Consider the following 20,515-nt stretch of genomic DNA (forward strand, 5'->3'; position numbering starts at 1 on the left):
GCTGGGCTTATTCCTCCAAAGTTTCAATGGAAAGTCATAGAATTCGCTTGGGAGAATAATGCTACAAGGGATGCTGCAGTCACTTCAGGGGATTACGTAGCTGTGCATAACATGCCAACGGGGCTGGCCAGGTGGAAAGATAAGCTTTTTATCACCATTCCACGATGGAAAAAAGGTGATATACGTAACTATACTTGTGTAGTGTACTTATCTTAGCTTAGTTTTAGTGTGCTTACCCCGGTGGGAAATAGGCGTGAGTTTATGTATGTATGTATGTGTACTTATCTTACATAATCTTCTCTCGCGTGGGTTGTTAGCTCATCAACTCTGGTGTCAGGGTTACTACTGAGCCGCCAAAGGCCCCTGACAAGGCTCATGTAACGACTCCGTACTTACTTAAGTAAATAGTAGCTGGGACCGATGATTACCACGTGCTCAACGGTGAAGGAAAACATCATTAGGAAACCCACATTCCTGAGAAATGCATTTGAGAGCTGACTTGACTTGTTTTGAGTTGTTCCCTTTGGGGGTTGGAAGGCCAGACAGGCAGTCGCTTCTGCGAAAAAAAGGGACCTGTCAAATCTTCATGTTAGGTAGGCGGACCCTGTGAAAACAGAATAACGCCAGGGAGATGATGATGTGACCGTTTCCAGGAGTACCGTCGTCTTTAAACTACATATCTCTCAACGGCTCGCAAGACCAGCCTCTAAACCCGTTTCCAAGCTGGCAGGACGGCTTTGTGAAAGACTCCGCCCCTCAACCCACCACTCCGGCGACTGTTGTCTCCACATTCAGGGTTCACGTGGACAAATGTGACAGACTGTGGGTGGTTGATAATGGAGTCTCGGATATGGCTAGTGAGTACACAGCAGTCAAATGGTGCATGATCACCTAGATGCGCCGCAGGAGTCGCACACGCCTAAGTCGCCGCGCACCTACTCGTGCCGCACGCCACACATTTTACTCCAAAATTCGTTGATTTCGGCGCGTGCTCCTCCTGCCGTGCATTTACGTGCGCGTGCACCTAAAACATCTACTCAAGATTCATGAAAGCATGACCCTCATTCCCGCGTACTTACGCAAGCTTCAACCTATAGACGCAACGTATCATATTCCCGTAGGTAGATAAATGTCTACCTAAATAGTTTGTTTTTGACATGGCCTATTGTAGATGAGTTCTTATCCGGCATAAAATTTAACATATCAGCCCTGAGAGTGCCCAGATGAGCAAGAACCTCGGCTCAGGACATTGTTTTTCCTACGGAAAATTCCTCTTGGTATTAACTCAGAATCACAGTCTGAATTATCCGTTAAAGTTTTCTTTACAATATCACTAACACCCTGTATAATACGGTTTTTTTATTATAAATAATACAGATAGTGCGAAACAAGTGAGTGCGCCGGCGCTCATAGTATTCGAGTTGCAAAACAACACGGTGGTCAATCGGTTCGTCTTGCCCGATGATGTGCTGAGAGATACATCTGTATTTACCAGTATTGTAAGTGATCCTAAATTCAATGGGTGATTCTTCGGCCACTGGTAGTCAATCTCATTACTGTAAACGCAAAAATATCCTAGAATGTGTCTTTGCAAATATCCATTTAGAACTTAATGTAAGTTGACAACATGATAAAGACCATCGGTGTTCGAAGATCCACCCCATAGCACTCATCCGGTATAAAATTTAACATAAGTAGCAGCCCTGACAGTGCCCAGATGAGCGAGAACCTCGGCTCAGGAGAGTCAGGTAAACCACCGGGAAGCAGAAGTTGGTATGGGATTCATTTCCAGGAATAAATCGCACTACAATCGTCTTCTTTTTCTATCCTGTGGGTTGTGAGGTGGATGATCAACCTCAGCAACTCACCAGGGTTATTTATTATTGTGGGTTGATGGGGTTGGTAATTCACAATAATTGTTTCTTGTTTCTACCTCACAATCCACTCGATAGAAGAAGAAGATTATTGAGCCGCCAAAGGCCCGTGACATGGTTCATGTAACGACTAGGTACAGTCATGAGCAATATCATGTAACCATTTTAGAACCCTGTCGCACTATGATATTTAACATTTAACGAGACTTACGGTTAAATTTGTCAAAAAACTTAATGTGACATGGTTTCAAAGTGTATACATTGGAGGGTAGGTACCTACTACTGATTAATGTGCCCACCGAAGCCCGGTACATCTTACTTTCAGACAATCGGGTGATCAGCCTGTAATGTCCTAATGAAACTAGGGACTTAGAGGCGTAGCAGCGTCTGAAAGGACGTGAAAATAATGCTTAGCAGGGGTGCAGGGTTATGTACGGTCACGAGTACTAATGTATACACCTTGAAACCATGTCACATTAACTTTTTTGGCAAATTAAACTCCTCGCCAGTTATGTTTTATGTCCCATAGGGGGCGAGCCTGGTGACATTTTCATATCATATATCTATGGTCTAAATTTCAAACTCAAAATCGAATTCAGTCGATAAGATGAACAGGCACAAAATGTTCTTCAAGGCATCGTTATGTTTTTTCTCAGGTCGTAGATATAATAGGCAAAGGCTGCAAGGATGCTTATGCCTATATAACCGACATGGGTTCAAACGCGATAGTCGTGTACAGTTTAACGGACAACACTGCATGGAGGATCGAACACCCCCATTTCAACTTCGATCCCAACGCTGGGATCTATAAAGTGGGCGGGATCGATTTCTATTGGAATGACGGTGTGTCTTCCGCTGCTTTGTCTAGACCGAAAAAAGATGGGTAAGTGTTTTAATAGGCATATTATGGGTTAGGCTGCGTTTCCATTGACGCGGAGCTGTGCGGAGATGTGCAGGAATCGTCCAATCACCGTGAGGCAGAGAGTGACAGAGCGTCTTCGTTTTTCGCTCTCTCGAACGCTGTGATTGGTCACATCCGCACATCTCCGCATCAGTGGAAACCCGGACTTAGACGGAGGCGGCGATACGGTTCATCACCTATCAGGTTGGTCTAATAAAAAGCTCGGTTTTCCCTGGTGTTAGGGTCCATTGAGCCGCCAAAGGCCCTTTATATAGCTCATGTAACCATGTAACGACTACACAACTGAATAGTTAGGCGGGACCGACTGCTTAACGAGCCCCCCGAAGCACAGAATCGTCTTATTTTTCGGACAATTAGGTGACTCAAGCCTGCAATGGCCTTACCAAGCAAAGGTCAGTCTTACAAAGTGATTTCTACAATGCCCCCATCAGAAACTGAATCCGGTCCTCCAGATTCCGAAGTTTTGCTCAAAGTGGTTACACTAACTTGTTTTCAGCTACCGGGATTTGTACCTGCATCCGACGTCAAGCACGAAACAGTTCAAGATGTCCACAAAACTGTTGAGGAATAAAAACGCAGCCCCTGAAGATATTATAGAAGGAGTTGAAGTAAGTAAGCAATATTGCAATTTGACATTTGCGGGATTTTTAAATTTCTGCCTAAAATTGACGTGTGTTCCATATATGCCTGTCGATTACCGGCCTTTTCCTTTTCGGCGGATAATAAAATGACAGGTATAATTTAAAATAAAATTAGATGCTGTGTACTGGAATCAGTATACTTATCTAGAATTATATCTTCTTCTATCGTGTGGGTTATGAGGTGGATTACCAACCCCATCAACCCTGGTGTCAGGGTTATTATTGAGCCGCCATAGGCCTGACATGACTCATGTAATGATTACGTACTCACCTACATCAGTAAGCAATAACCGGGACCACCAGATCATGAGTACAACGCTCAACCACTGGACCATGGACGTCATTAGAATTATATTAAACATACTTATTTATTTATTTATTTGTACACAATAGAACACAGAAAGAAACACAAAGAAATCAGACAGTACAGGTAAGCTTATCTCTAAAAAATTAAGGTAAAAAAATCTTTAAAAACAAGCTTTTATTTAAATGCGCTAAAAAGAAAAAAATAAACTTTTACACTATAACTTTACTGTCAACTTATAACATTTCAAATTCAACATATTTGACACAATTTATATGTTTTAAAAGCTTGTCGCGAGATTTAAGTACCTACTCGTAATTTTAAAAGCAAGTTTTAAAATACCTGCCTATTAAAAATTTTAAACTAAGAAAGTAAATACGAGTACTTAAATCTCGCGACAAGCTTTTAAAACATATAAATTGTGTCAAATATGTTGAATTTGAAATGTTATAAGTTGACAGTAAAGTTATAGTGTAAAAGTTTATTTTTTTCTTTTTAGCGCATTTAAATAAAAGCTTGTTTTTAAAGATTTTTTTACCTTAATTTATTTTATACTTTTTAGTTTTCACCTTGTAAGTTCCTAAGTCTGTTCATCTCATTCAACGCATCATTATTGCAAGGTCGTTTGCCAGTTAATTTTGAACAATCCAACTCTTCAATTAGGAGCCCTTCTAACGATTTCACCCTACTTAAGGCCACATATGCTTGACCAGCGGCAAAGAGCTTCGAGCCCAAGTATACAACGGCATGGTCAACAGTACTACCCTGCATTTTGTGTACCGTACAAGCCCAACATAATATAATTGGTAACATTCTCCTTTCTGCAGTGCCGCGACTAAATTTTGCTGGAAATTGCACAGTCTTGGGTTGAATGAGATGAACACCGTCTTTACCGAAGTCTATACGGACGGAAGGTATGTCAGTATCATACATTTGAGCTCTCCGGAAGCAAGGCCATAATATTTCCGTTATGTATCCGATTGCACCATTTAAGTACTGAGTTCGTTTGGCTATCTTCCGGCTCCACCATCGAACCCTGGTTACCATCTAGCTCCAAAGTACTCATCTAGGCGAATCAAACGAGCCCAAACTCGATGGGGTTGTGTCGTTTAAGTACTGAGTTCCTTTGGCTGTCTTCCGGCTCCATCATCAGACCCTGGTTACCATCTAGCATCTAAGTACTCATCTAGGCGAATCAAACGAGCCCAAACTCGATGGGGTTGTGTCGTTTAAGTACTGAGTTCCTTTGGCTGTCTTCCGGCTCCATCATCAGACCCTGGTTACCATCTAGCATCTAAGTACTCATCTAGGCGAATCAAACGAGCCCAAACTCGATTTGGTTGTGTCGTTTAAGTACTGAGTTCCTTTGGCTGTCTTCCGGCTCCATCATCAGACCTTCGTTACTATCTAGCACCAAAGTACTCATCTAGTCGAATGAAATGAGCCCAAACTCGATGTGGTTATGTTATTTAATTACTGAGTTGCTATGGCTATCTTCCGACTTCATCATCAGATCAGCTCCATGTCATAATAATATTGCATTGTCATCGGATATACACGTGCATGCAAAATTTCAGCTCAATCGGTTGAGGGCAAGTGCCTTAAAATTGAGTTATAAAATTCCACCCGAACACACAAACATACATACATACATACATACATTGCAAGTTAAATAAAAGCTTGTAAAAAGAGATTTCTTCCAGCTGACCTACGTGATAAGGAGACATGCAGTGTATTTATGACAATGCAGAGAACATGCTTCGTTGCAGGTCGTCGGCGATAGGGGTCCAAAATCACAAGCAACAGCGTGTGACTTCGATCTGACTACTAATGTCCTATTTTTCACACAGGTAAATAAGGGAACATATTGACCTACCTATTCAATATTTTACCTTAAGTATACCATACCATAGATTGCGCTAAGAGCGCGATTATCTATGTACGATAGTACATCGATATGTACGAGTAATAATGTAACACGAAGTTCGTGCCTCACCCAGCAGGGTCCACATAATACCAGTGTCGTGGTTCACGCCGCGACTTGTGCTGAATGAGGCCCTTTTATCTCAGGACGTCCACCACCACCGTATGAACATTCTAATGAACATCCTCCATGCTTTTTGTGATAGTTTTAAATGCTGTTATTGTTATGTCTTTGTGTGTGGCGTCCTTTTATCAATCCTGGAAGACATATCCTGGAAACCCCGTGATATTTTCAATAATAGAAGTATGGGTGATTGATTCCAGGTGAGCAAGAACGGGTTTGGGTGCTGGAATGTGGAGCGGCCATTCATTAAGGAGTTCACTCCCATCGTCATGAAGGACTGCAGTCTTATGGAGTTTCCTAACGACATCAAGGTAGGCCAAGCATTAGCCGCTATTTGCCATATACATATTTAAAGAGTCTATTATTTTTTTTATTTTATTTATTTATTAGGCACATCAACAGTACAAACACACAACAATTAATAAAACTTTCTTAAGGCTAGTACTAGTGTTTGCACCAATTACAGACGTGCACAACTTATGTAATTAACATATACTTATGTAGAATTTGTTTAAAAAAAAAAATAATAAAAAATTAACGGAATAACAAAAGGAATGCAATAAATATCTTATCTTATCTTATCTTATGAATAGTTACAGCCAGGCAACACTACAACAACAAAAAAAAAAAGAAGAATAGGTACAAGAAAAAAAAAAAAAAATAACTGTTAAACTAACGGTCATGACTAGATGATTGCACAATAAGTTTCTTGAATTTAGGCAAACTGTTATGAAATATGTCAAGATCATACTCCTTCCAACATTGGTTATACGTTCTGAGCAGTCTTGGGAGAAAATGTTTACTGGCAAGATTAGTCCTACACCACGGCACCCTGAATGTGTCCGTATGCTCCCGACGACCACCAGCGCGACGAGGCACCGAGAGACCAACCAGTGACATTATATCCTCGCTGATAGCCTTACCATTCACAAGATTATGAAGGAAAGTCAGATCTAAAGTTTTCCGTCTATCACTCAGTCTCTTCATCTTAAAATAGGTTAAGCGAGCGTCATATGATTGTCGATGGCTTATACCTGGAGACCTGTATCCGAGGTGCCGAGTAAAAGATCTTTGGATGGACTCAATACGGTCTGAGTGTGTTTGGTAGACAGGATTCCAGACCTGACAGCCGAACTCCAGGATACTACGTACGAGAGCATAAAATAGGACAATTCTGGATCCGATCATTTTAAAATCTTTGGTTGTTCGTTTCAGAAAACATAACATTTTAGCAGCTCTACCTATAATATAGTCATAATGAGGAACAAAAGTCATCTCATTATCAAGGATGATACCCAAATCGCGCACCTGCGTCACCCGCGCGATTGGACTCCCGTCTATAGTATAGTTTGAAGATAGAGGTTTTCTCTTCTTAGTAAATGTAATATACTGACACTTGTCTACATTAAGTACCATCCCGTTAGATCGACACCACCCCGACACACTATTTATGTCGTCCTGTAATTTTTGGACATCTGAGTCACAGGTTATCTCGTTGTATATCTTCATATCATCTGCGTACAATGAGCAACGACTATATTTAATGCACTGAACGATGTCATTTACAAACAAGACAAACAAAATTGGCCCGAGATGCGATCCTTGAGGTACGCCTGATGTGGCGGTATACGGCTGGGATGCATATCCGCTAATGACCACAGTTTGACTACGATCTGAAAGATATGATCTGAGCCAATCGTGAAATACACCACAAATCCCGTACTGCGCAGTAAGTTTATCCAATAGTACGCGGTGACTAACTTTATCAAACGCTGAACTAAAATCAGTATAGACGGAATCTATTTGCTTTCTTCCATCAATACCTGAAATAATGGATGTTGTGTATGAAGCTAAATTTGTGACAACTGATCGCCCCTTCCTGAATCCGTGTTGTTTATCTGTAAGCAAATGATCTGTGTGACCTGTGATTACAGGGCAGACAAGTGATTCGAAGAGTTTTGAAAACGTCGAGAGTATGGAAATTGGTCTGTAGTTACTGACTATATTCTCTTTACCTTTTTTGTAAACAGGCACTATACGGGCTTTTTTCCATTCTGCGGGGAATATTCCAGTTTCGAGAGACTTGTTAAAAATTTCCTTAAGAGGATATGTCAACGCAGAGGCGCAGCGCTTGACAAAGAGCGGTGGGATTCCATCAGGCCCTGCTCCCTTGTTATGGTCCATTTTCCGCATTTTCTGTAAGATAGCGCGCTCATTAAGAACGACTCGGGAGAGAGGACAAGCAGCAGTAGATGTGATACCTGATACACCGGAAGCAGCAGTGGCCGATACTGAGTCCGCATCACAGAAAGTGGATTTAAACTGACTGGCAAAAAGATTGGCCATACTGTCTCCGGTGTTAGCCGTGGTAACACCATTTGTCATTACCGAAGGCAGATTGGAATCACCGTCTCTTTTGTCATGTACGTACCTCCAGAATGATTTGGGATTACTCTTTAAATTGCCCTCAACATTATTTATGTACGAGTTGTAACATGAATTAAATAATTTGTCAGCCCTTGATCTGAGTAATTGAAATTCTAATCGATCACGAGGATTACCGTACTTTTTATATCTGAGTCTTAATTTCTCCTTTTCTTTAAGTAATTTCATCAAATCTCTAGTAAACCAAACTGGACTTTTATGCGTTTGCAATTTGCGAATAGGAACATGATCCCTAATAATCTTATTCAAAACCGTGTAAAATTGTGCAACCATTTCATCAACAGTCCTGCAATTAACAAATATATCCGACCAAATAATCTTATTCAAACCTAAGATTATATTACAATAGTCTGCCTTATAAAAATTATTAACAATTCTAGGAATGGGTTTTAAAGGTTTAAGTTCAGCGGTTTTCACAAGCACCTCAAGTTGAGGATGTTTAGGGTCTATTTTACTCAGAAGTACGTTAGCTACAGACACATGACAAGGCAAATTACTCAGAACTAGATCCAATGTTCTATCCTGCACATTTTTGATGACACTAAACTGATTTAGACCGGAAAGAGCAATGAAATCCATTAACGTGTAACCAAGAGTCTCTTCATAGTTTTCAGCAATAACACTATCACTTTCATCTAAAGACCAAGATATAAATGGCAAGTTAAAGTCACCAATAATAATCAAACTGTCAATTACAAGTTGAACATCACTAACTCCCTCCAAGAAAAGCCTCAGAGTACGGTTCTTAACAGGCGGAGGTAGATACACACAGCATAATGCAACACGTGCCGGTTTTCTATCAATTAAAACTTCAATCACTACCCATATGTGCTCGGACTCTCCTTCCCAGTCAGTCATTCGTAGAGACTTAATGTTATTCCTTACAGCAACTAGTACTCCACCTCCCTCTAATTTTCCAGTAAACTTCTTATCCCTGTCACGCCGATAGACCTGGTACTTAGTGTCGATGAACTCGCTACTTGAAATATCCGTATTCAGCCATGTCTCAGTGAAAAATATCACATCATAATCGTTCTGAAGAATATTTTTATAAATTTCATTTGTTTTTGTCTTCATTCCACCGAGATTCTGATAATACATACGGAGCATTGTTAAATATAGTATGACGCCATCACACGACTACAGGATTTTTACAGATAGGGCAAAGTGAAGTTCAAAATTATGTGGTCATCTGTGATGACTTCTCGTTGGATTCCAGGCGATTAAGACTATCGTGGCTTTTAATGAGGATTGCTTGAGATCTGTCATCTTTCCTCATATATACCCTTCCGTTTCTGACCCACACATACGCAAAATCCAGGGCTTTTTTCTTTGTTCTGGCAGCCGCATGTAAGGCTTTTTTTTCGGGACAAAGGTGCTCTGACACAAATATTTGTAGTTTAGTCCCTCCAATACCTACAGTGCTCGTATTAAGCTTTTCCTCTACATTTTTAATGCCTTTATTGTAGCGTTGTACTGCTGCCAGAAATGAGTCCCGATTTCTAGGACTGCTGAATCGCGCAATAACGGTGCGAGGGCGGGTGCTATTACTGTCCATTTTTGCAACTCGAAAGCAGGTAAGCAAGGTTTCATCCCTTACTTGATGTGATACCACTTCGCCAATTCGCGAAATGATTTGTGGCAAGTTTTCTGATCTAAACTCTGGAATTCCGCTGATTTCAATATTTGATTCTCGAGAGTGCTGTTCCATTGCTGTAATTCTATTACATAAATCCTTAACCTTCGAACCCAGAAGCTCGTTTGAGGACTTCAGTTGCTTTATTTCGCTCTCGCGTGCATCAAGTAGCAATTTCATCTCATCATACTGCTTACTAGCAAACTCCACAAAGGTTGACAATTCGGTGATTTTTTCGTCGATGGGTTTCAGTTGCTCTGATAGAGCCGCCTTTAAGATAGTGGGAAGCTCCTATTATAAATATTTCCTCTTATTTTGGTGCAATAAAATATATTTGTATTGTATTGTAGGCGTTTTTTAAACCGCTCAATACTCTATATAGATCGGTGTTTAGTAATATGGTTACGCTGCCCTTATAAGGACCAATTAGGGAAAGGTATAAAACGGTAACGTAACTCGCTTATAACCTCTTTTAAGCCCCCTTAAACGGGAACCCGTTGCAACTTACAAGACTTTTAGACTTGACGGATTAAGTACCTACGTTCGACTAAATACCACCCATTCTGGAATTTCCTGTTGTTTGGGTACACCAAAGTAAGACCCAGAAGTCGGCGCCTGATACGAATTGGTACGGGGCGGAGAGTTTCCGTTGTATTCGTAGTTTTAATCTTTTTCCATCACTTACCGTTGAAGGTGGATCACGAGGGTAACCTGTGGGTGCTGAGCGACCGTCAGGCCAGGTTCCTCTACGAGGCCATGGACTTCAACCAGGTCAACTTCCGCGTCCTGACCGCGCCCATCGCGCAGGTCATACAAGGCACCCCGTGCGAGAAGAATAAGAGCAACTTCTGCTTCTTCAAGCGGATGAAGATTAAATAATACTCTTCTAAAAATAATAGTCAAATCAACTTTTTACTAAACATCATAGAAAAACGTGTTAAAATGTCGGATTGAATCAAGATAACCGGTAAACTATTTGGTATTTATTGTTATTTAATATATAAACAGGTGATTAAATTATGTGATATTAACTTTTTTATATTGTTTTTCTAACCTGTATTGGTCTTGTTTCCCTTTGCGGTTTAGGTTAGATAGGCAGTCGCTTATGTATAAAACCGTACCTGTCAAATGTTTAGGTTAGGTAAGCGGATCCTGTGAAAAAATGAGAAGACCCTGCTGCTCTTTCTCTATCGCGGTAGTTTGTCGATTCCTGCACATCTCCTCCGTTCCGCCCCAGGGCAATCATACTGAAAACGAACGTAGCAGAAGCATACAGGAGATTGTCTTATGTCAGGGTCGTCTTCTATCGTGTGGGTTGTGTGGTTGATTACCAACCTCATCATCCCTGGGGTCCGGGTTATTATACAATCTCCTGAAAAAAGAAATGGCAGCTTAATTAGAATGCTATATCTTGTCTCGTACTAAGCTGTACACAGCGCGAAAGAGACACATCTCTCGTCTTTTTCTCGCTAGGAGAAGTATATATTTGTCCTGCTGTCATCCTAATTGTTACGTTTTAGTTTTATATGGTATAAAGTAGCATAACTGGTCATTCTGCGCTGTGCGTCTGGTTCGCAAAATGACAACAAACGGCAGCTAAGTTTCCCTGCAATCTCCTGCAATGTAAAAATACCGTTAAAATAAAACCGCGCAAATAAATTTAAACGTAATTTTTTATTGAAATATACAACATTGTTTAACTATTAATTAAATAAGTCTATGTGATGGGATATAGTTATATTTGCATGTGTCTTCATTGCTTTCCTCGCTGTGATTCGTTCATTGATCAGTCTTTTCACTATTATTACGTTTCTTTTTTATCATTTTATATTTATGAAGTAGGGTAAGGACTAAGTATGGAAAACTACAATAAACCTTAACCTCATTTAGATAACGGTACATTTTCGTTTATTTTACATATAAATTACATCGAATTTCGTTAGCATACCTATCCGCCATCTTGAAAAATCCGAAGCATTATTTTCAAAATGGCGTATTAACTGTAGTGCCGATGTCTAGGTATCTTTATACAAAAAAGTTTCTCTTTGACATTACATATTAGTGGTCATTTATCATAATATTGAAGAGCATAACCTAAAGAAAAAATATAGCAATATTTATTCAATTATAAAGTATAAAAATGCCTTGCCTTTTCGTAAGTTATCAAACAGTACTTCTAACTTCAAAATATTTGAACGAGTATCCTACGCACACTCGGTCCTATGAGCATTACACATATCAGTAGCACAAACCTTCCATTCAAGGATCTACTTTTAACCTACTTTTTAATTTCTGGTATTTATAAAAAGTAAGTATTTAATGTACAAGTAAAAGATAAAACATTCTAATCTCTAGTCTATTACCCATCTAATTTTTACTCTCCTATTTCTAAGATCATCGTTTTTAATATCATCTTATATATTACAAATTTTCTCTCTAAGCTTTTAAAGATTTTTTCCTTTTAACATTCGCAGTGGTTTCAAAAAATCTAGTCGATATTTGCACGACTATTACACATTTTATAACAATATTTTAACGTATAAGAAATGTAAACGAATGGGAAATGAAACCGAATAAGAAAATAAACCTAACCTTTATAAAACAATCGTTATTGTGAAACAATGGCGTCTCCGTGTTATATGTATAAACATGAATTATTGCCTTTAATTGGCAAACATCACTCAAGAACGAGTTATTTTTTTTAATCGTTTATCGAATGAGGTTTATCAAAAAAAAAGCTAAGAATTAGAGGGTCTTTTAAAGCGTCTTATTATTACATACTTAGTCCTTTACCCAGTTAAAAACATTATCTTACCACATAAAAAGTTTTTAGTGTTTAGCACGTTTTAAAGAATTTGACAGCCAAGCAAATTTATAGTCATTTGAAATAACGCCTGAAATATAATTAGTGGTATACTCCGTCCTGTTCTAGCACAACGTTATTTTGTATGTTGCTTGTCAATCTGTTGTTGCCATTTTTTTACCTTTGATGGGTTTGCTCTAGGTCCCAGACTTTCCCGAAGGCATTGACGAGGTCTAAGATGGAGCGAGCTCGCCCAAAAGGTGCCGGTTCACTCTGCCCTTGAAAGCACAGGGGTTATATGCATTCGGAAATACAGAAGACGGCAGAGAATTCCACGCCATTTCTTTTTAACTCTCTGAATTAGGTCGGACGACTGTAACTATTACATTTTTAAAGAATTTCGATTCTGTATTCACATTTGACAATTAATTTATGTCTATTTTGGAATGATAATGAAAAACCCATAAATTTAAGATACTTGTTAACAACCCTTTACAGTTAAATTTTGCCTAGCTGTCATTCTTAAAGTGCCAAATACAGTTTTGTGGTAAAGCCGATCTGTAAGGTGTTCGCATAACTCAAGTTTCTGTCTTAACAAGATTGAAATCCTATCTTGTGATTTTGCATACCCTTACCGCAAGCGTTGGGCTCACGATCCGGAGGTCCCGGGTTCGAATCCCGGTGGGGAACATATCATAAAAATCACTTTGTGATCCCTAGTTTGGTCAGGACATTACAGGCTGATCACCTGATTGTCCGAAAATAAGGTGATCCGTGCTTCGGAAGGTTTACTTTACTACTTACTGATGTAAGTATGTAGTCGTTACATGAGTCATGTCAGGGGCGTTTGGCGGCTCATTAATAACCCTGATACTATGGTTGATGGGGTTAGTAATCCACCACACAACTCACACGATAGAAGAAGAGTTATAGGATATTTCTATCTGTCAAGATAAAGACTCAATTAAACAAACACCGTCCTGTCTAGCGTGTGCTTAGCGTGAATAACAGAAGTCACAAATGCATACAGCTTTATATTTACAATATTGCCTCTATTACTCCAGTACATCGATAGGCCATTTAACAGTTAAATTACAAAACAATTTAAGAGTCAAGGGTATAAAAACTAGAAATAACACGTTGGTCAAATTAGAAATAGGAATAAAATGGGCTGTCTACGGTATTATGTTGCGTATAACACACCAAAAGCGACACAACTCGAGGGCCTGTATGAAAAAAATAATGAAGGCAATAGAAACCCGCCGACATATCGCTGACTTGCGTAATCTACGTGCTAAGGTGCTCGGCGTCATTTTAGTTTTCCAACTTGCAATGACTGAAGCCACCAGCCAAACAGCCAACATAATGTTGCCAACATTAGCCGACGGGTCGGCGGGTTTCGAGTGTATTTGGGTGAATATCAAAGTGTGCCAAGTTTGGTGGCGAACTTTCATATTATTTTTTCGTGACAAATTGGGTTCCGACATGAAAAAGGATAGTTCCAGCTACAAGGTAACTTGTTTCTCACGAGGTAACTCGTTCCTCGTAAGAACTATCCTTTTTCATGTCGGAACCCAATTTTTCACGAAAAAATAATATGAAAATTCGCCACCAAACTTGACATTTTGATATTCACCCATTCCATTTTACTCGACCCTTTTTCAATCTTAATCAAACTGAGGTGTTTACAACCATATTTTACTACAGACTTCAAATCTGGGTAATGTATATAATACCTATTTTTTATTAGCCTACTTGATCCCACTGTTGGGATCTGATTTGATATAAATCTTAAAATTTGGGGGATCAAATTGATTGTTAAGAGTACCCGATAAATGGATAACTTGTAATTAATACCTTAGACAGAAAAATATAGTTTTAAGATTCGGACTTACATTTTAAACAATTTGAAGGTATAAAACATATTGAACAATGCCAAAAATGTAATAGACTACTCTGGGCGCCATTACACTCGCGTCAGACAGGGTACTGCGGGGCGGAAGAGGGAAACCACTGCCCTATTTTTCCCTAAAAAGTAGCATGGAGAATGCTACATCGACGAAAACATCGTGAGGAAACCCACATTCCCGAGAAATGCATTTTCGGAGGTATGTGACTTAACCTGTGTTGGACTGGTTTTCCCTCCGCGAGTTGGAAGGTCAGACAGGCAGTCGCTTCTGTAAAAAACTGGACCTGTCAAATCTTCAGGTTAGCTAAGCGGACCCTGTGAAAAACGGGATAATGCTAGGGGGATGATGACATCAAATGACCATGGACATAACATTAACAGCTCATGATGATATTCCCAACTGGGGTAGTCAGTGGTATATTCATCTATGTTCCAAGCCTGTAAGTGCCTGTGGTAAGTGGTAGAAAAATGTATTAGTTAAACTGTACTGTTACATTTTTTCACATTCAGTTGATTGAGGGGAGGCCTGTGCCCAGTAGTAAAGCGTATATACAGGGTGTTAGTGAGATCGTCACGAAAACTTTGAATGATGATTCAGAACATGATTCTGAGTTGACATTAAGTGGAATTATCCGTCGCAAGATTATGACTGAAACTAATTTAAGAAAAAAAAAACAAGAATTTTCATGAATTTTCCGACAGGAAATTCCGCTTGATATCACTCAGAATCATGGTGTGAACCACCCTCATCAGTATTCGTTACGATGTCACTAACACCCTGTATAGGCTATTTGTTATTATTATATTCGTTAAAAAAAGTTGACATTGTCCAATATGCAGTTTTAGCTAAATCACAATTACACTACGGTTCAGAAATAGTTCTCTATCACAACGTACATTTACGTTTGCATCACAAAATTTAGGATCCCGTAACCCATTACATTTGCGAACTCACCAGTTTTCATTTCACAAACCGCTTCACAAACACTGCAACGGCTTAAAATACCGGTATCTGCAGAAATCTGTACCGATTGTATTTTTTTTTTTCATAAAAAAAAAATTGGCAGCTCGTTACGTCGGTACATAAATTATATAAATATCTCAAACTATAATGGGGAGGCATTTTCAATCATTCATTCTAAACCCTAAAGTTGCCTGGAAGTTATTGCTTTACAAGGCCTACTGCACGATGCATTAACATGATTGATCTTCTATGGATTCTATTGATCAACTAAAATTCTGCCAGACCATTATATTTAGTTGAGATATTTGTAAAGACATCACACTCCATTAAATATAGTTTGATTAATTTGACAGCTGGAAAAAAATATAGCATTATTAGGACAGTCATTTTAATAATAATAAAAAAAAAAACACACTTGGCTGTATGCGTCAAGACTTTTGCCTAATAATTGTTGAGCGGTTATGGCGGGAAGCTTTTTGGCGGGAACGTGAACGGCATGGTTGCTTTCTTCATTGAATAATCTAAATAATTAATACGAAGTGGTGTTTTGTGGTTGATGATCGCATTAAGCTAGTCGGAAAACATTCGCGATAGTGTTATTAAACCTTAATATTCAATAAACAAAGTGTATCTATTTTCGCTTCGTGGCAAGAAGCCCCTTCATAACTGGAAAGTTTATGCGGACTTTTGAGTTAATTCGTTTGGGGTTCGAAGTAGGAGTCTGCTCCGGTAGAAGATATGTATTGTTCTCAAGCCGTCAAATGAAATCAAGGTATATTTAAAGGAGTACAAATGTACAAATACAGGTATTTCGAAGTCAAAGTACCGAATTTCTCGGTACCATTTTTTTTTAATCCATCGTTCATACAATCAAAAGTGTAACAGTGCTTTATACATGCGCTTATACGAGACTTTTATAAGAAGTATGGCGAAGACCGGAACAGGCTAAATCCCGAATTTGTAAGATTATAAGCGAATAGCATTTTGGTGCGCCACGAAATGTCCTAGGTAACCTACAAGGTTGAAGTTCTACCTTAAGTCGTGCCGCATAGAGTACATTATCTGGTGTTCTCGGCGGTGTCGGCCTTGGGTTTCTCCATCCGTTTGGTTAGGGGTGTGTTGTACTCCCAACCCTCCTCGCCTTTCGGGCTGAACAGCTGGAATGGAGAAAGGTTCATGAGTACAATTCAAGAGAATAGTAAAAACCAGCTCAATTGCGAGTTCGACTTCATCATCATCAGCCCATTAACGTCCCCACTGCTGGGGCACGGGCCTTCCCTATGGATGGATAGGGAGATCGGGCCTTAAACCATCACGCGGGCCCAGTGCGGATTGATGGTTATTAACGACTGCTAATGCAGCCGGGACCAACGGCTTAACGTGCCTTCCGAAGCACGGAGGAGCTCGAGATGAAAACATTTTTTATTTTGTGGTCACCTATCCAATGACCGGCCTTTGCGAAAGTTGCTTTACTTCAACAATCGCACAGCCAAAAAAAAGCCAGCAGTAAAAAAGCGCAAAGCCTAACCTTCAGACAGATTAGATAAGACCAGAGTACAAGGAAAAACAGTTTGAAAAAGAAAAGCAGCCAGTGTCCTTATTTTTCAACGGAAACATTCTCACTCTGAGAACATTCCCAAACGACACTGTACAACCAATATTGAACTTATACTATCTACATAACTTAATGTATACGTGCTGATTGCAAATTTTACGTATCATGTTCTGCATAGTTTCGTATATATTTCCAACTTCAGAAACAGTATTTTCCTACGCAGTAGTAGCTGGACAATTGGCTGATAAATCGACTATTCGACCAAACCTATAGTCGGCCTATATCTACTGTTAACCCTTTCGGTGCTCCAAAAATGTCCCTACCCAGACACTAAACGCACCGCCGACGAACTAAAGGTTATAGGATGGGTGACCACAAAAAAAAAAAAAGAAGTTTTCATCTCGAGCTCCTCCGTGCTTCGGAAGGTACGTTAAGCCGTTGGTCCCGGCTGCATTAGCAGTCGTTAATAACCATCAATCCGCACTGGGCCCGCGTGATGGTTTAAGGCCCGATCTCCCTATCCATCCTTAGGGAAGGCCCGTGCCCCAGCAGTGGGGACGTTAATGGGCTGGTGATGATGATGATGACTGCTGGGAATGTTCCCAAATTGGGAATATTCCCGGGAACGCCACATCACTGGACAAGATGCGCCGCAGACACGTTTTTTACATAGATCGGTTGTGTATTTGTTAGACGAGGTGTATGGTTGATGTAGTAGTGGGCTGGCGTACCTGCGTGAGCCACTTCTCGGCGTTGGCGTCCCGCAGCTTGACGGCGTCCCGCTGCGCCTGCTCCACGGCGCGCTTGGCGGCCGTGGCGGCGTCGCAGTCGGCGGCGCGCAGCGCACACGTCACGTGGCGCCACACGCGCCGCGACTCGTGCGCCGCCTGCCGCCCCACCGGCACCACGCGCTTGCGCCGCGGCTTCATGCTCGACACGTCGAACACCACTTCCGAGCGCTGCTCGAGAAATAGCATAAAGGTGGGTACTGACTGGTGTTACGAGGCGTTGTGTAATGTGTTACACAGCGAGCGTTCGTGCTGTCAGTACAGGGAAATAAGGCGCTCGTAGCGAGCATAAACACTGATTTTAAGCACATGACGTAACATATCATGCTCGCTGTGAATGGTACAATACGCCTCGTAACACCGGTACCCACCTTAACATACACACATATACGGCCTATACACGTCCCCCTACTGGCCACGGCCACCCCACGATCAACCGGAGGGGGTAACATACTCCGCCACGCTGCTCTACTGCGGATCAGTGTAGGCATTTGCGCTAGTAGCCCGGGACCAACGGCTTAACCTTCCGCGCTTCATCTCACTTTTTCGGACGACCAGGTGATTTAGCCAGCAATGGCTTTATCAAACAAAGGTCAATCACACAAATTTCGACAGAGTCCCCATCGGGAATCGGAGCGGGGCTTCCAGATCGTGAGCCGAATGCTCAATGCCACTTGTTAAACCATCACTTACCCCAGAATCAGTCCAGCGCCCATCCATTCTGCTGTTCCACTCGCCTTGCGCGGTATAATACGGCTTCTTGTCGCTGGCGGCGAATATTTCACATGTGACACGATGCTTCTTGCCACCGTAAAAGGGCTTGGTGAGGAACTCTATGTTCGCCTTGTGGCCAGTCTGTTGGCACTCGATGACGACCGACCCGCCGAGTTCGATCCAGGGAACTGTTAGTATTGATCTGGAAGGGATGAGACGGTTATTAGTAGTTAGCTGTTGATTATGTACTAAATAAATGAAACAAGAAAGAATAGGCACTATTTGAGTTTGCGTGCTACACCTTAGACCACGCTGCTTAAGACCAGATGAGATCGTGGTGGCGTAAATCTTTTAATAGTATTAAAAAAGAACAATTAACATGCTATGTTAGTACATTTTTATTACATTATTTTTCTGTACTGGAATAGAAAGTAATTTCAAGGGTCAAGGCAGATCAAAACCAGCGAACAGGCGATCATTTTCTCCTATCACTACCAGTGATCACTTTGATAATTAAATTCACTTTCGAAACAATTTTAATTCTAATTTCACAAAAGATGCTTCACTGAAAATGCTTCGTACCTGCCGTATCCGTTGGGGAATGTGAGCGTGTATTCTTCCCCAGTGTCCAGCAACGTGACGGTGCCTTTACCAATGTTGTGGACTCCGATGGAGAGTCCTAGGAACTTGCTCTTCGTCCAAACCCAGGCTTCGAACTGTATACGTTTGTTCACGTGCTCCGCGTAGAACGCCGAGATCGGCGGGTGGTGTGACACTTGTTCCGCTACGAAGGACAGCTGATCCGGTGTGCACCATGGGACCGGACCGTCGCCTACCTCTTGCTGGAAGGAGAAATACTATTAGGTACGATAAGGCGCTTTTTTTAGATTTGCAGCAGATGGCATTAACTACTTCGCCGGACAAATGCGCTGAAGGCTCTCACCCAGTACAACGTTTAAGACAAGTGCCCAGTTGGGCGCGAACCTCGGCTCAGGGCGTCGTCTGAGAGGAAAACTATTTGAAGGAATTAATCGACCCTAGTGGGTCGATAGCGATAAGCGCTGATTGAGAGAAATCGTCAGCCACGCCGGCGGGGTCGGTAACTGGTACGATGAAGTGCCAAAGTCCAATCAGTTTCTTGCAAAGTAATAAATTAACTGGTTGCACTTAAGACACTTGAGTCGTTTCTGTAATAGATCAAAAACACCTACAAAAACAAAAAAAGAAATAAAATTATTACAACTAATGGTTCAAAATTCAACCACAGTTTACAAACAATTCGCTGGGCTCAGTGACTGCACTTTGGTCTTTGATTGTACATCGTAAATTATGTTAAGTGGATCATCAAAAACTTGAAGAAAATTGGTGTAATGGATAAACCCAATGGCTTCCACCAAAGAGTAGTTTAGTCGTTTAGCAGCGAGGTGGAGTATGCTCAGTACACACCTTAAAAAAACCGTAGACCATGATCATAGAATAAAGAAATAGGAGCAAACTTAACCAACCATCCAGAACAGAGTCAATTAATGAATGTTTTTGTGCGTTTTCAGAACTACAAATAAAACAGAGCATCACGCCTGTATCCTTGAAGAGGTATATCCATCCACTCCTCGCCAGCTATGTTTAACTCCCATGTAATGAGGGGATCTACAAATCTATTATTTTAAAAAGTGAAAAGTCACTTATTACGAAATTTCAGAAATTAGAAGCGCTAGGAGTCTCAAATTTTTCAGGGGGTTTCCTTTTAAGACGTAGGTGCTCAGTAAGACGAAATTTTGCGAAATTCAGCCCCCAAAGGATTAAAAAAGGGCCCGAAATTTTGTATGAGACTCTGCCATATTTTAAGTTAGGAGGTATGAAATTTCGCGGAACAACTCGCGAGTAAGTCGCCAGTATCTTATGACTTGTTTAGA

The 20,515-nt window shown here is 40.7% G+C and overlaps 2 protein-coding genes across 4 annotated transcripts in view; one reads left to right on the top strand and one right to left on the bottom strand.

Annotated features, from left to right (window-relative positions):
- Positions 1–10,886, top strand: part of LOC126374425 (L-dopachrome tautomerase yellow-f-like) — a 12,016-nt gene extending 1,130 nt beyond the window's left edge. The window contains exons 2-8 of the mRNA XM_050021074.1: positions 654–857; positions 1,378–1,499; positions 2,531–2,757; positions 3,293–3,404; positions 5,511–5,591; positions 5,989–6,099; positions 10,563–10,886. Of these exons, the coding sequence (XP_049877031.1) occupies positions 851–857; positions 1,378–1,499; positions 2,531–2,757; positions 3,293–3,404; positions 5,511–5,591; positions 5,989–6,099; positions 10,563–10,748 (846 nt within the window). The 5' untranslated portion in view covers positions 654–850 and the 3' untranslated portion in view covers positions 10,749–10,886. The remainder of the gene's footprint in view (positions 1–653; positions 858–1,377; positions 1,500–2,530; positions 2,758–3,292; positions 3,405–5,510; positions 5,592–5,988; positions 6,100–10,562) is intronic.
- Positions 10,887–11,524: 638 nt separating this feature from the next.
- The window catches only part of LOC126374321 (oxysterol-binding protein-related protein 9), a 129,864-nt gene continuing 120,873 nt past the window's right edge, over positions 11,525–20,515 (bottom strand). For all 3 annotated transcript variants that reach the window (XM_050020885.1, XM_050020884.1, XM_050020883.1), the window contains exons 13-16: positions 19,185–19,444; positions 18,582–18,804; positions 17,832–18,059; positions 11,525–16,702 (exon numbers count right to left, since the gene is read on the bottom strand). In XM_050020885.1, coding sequence (XP_049876842.1) covers positions 16,604–16,702; positions 17,832–18,059; positions 18,582–18,804; positions 19,185–19,444 — 810 coding nt within the window. In that variant the 3' untranslated portion in view covers positions 11,525–16,603. The remainder of the gene's footprint in view (positions 16,703–17,831; positions 18,060–18,581; positions 18,805–19,184; positions 19,445–20,515) is intronic.

Source organism: Pectinophora gossypiella, chromosome 17 (genome assembly GCF_024362695.1).
Source record: "Pectinophora gossypiella chromosome 17, ilPecGoss1.1, whole genome shotgun sequence".
NCBI classification, from domain to species: domain Eukaryota; kingdom Metazoa; phylum Arthropoda; class Insecta; order Lepidoptera; family Gelechiidae; genus Pectinophora; species Pectinophora gossypiella.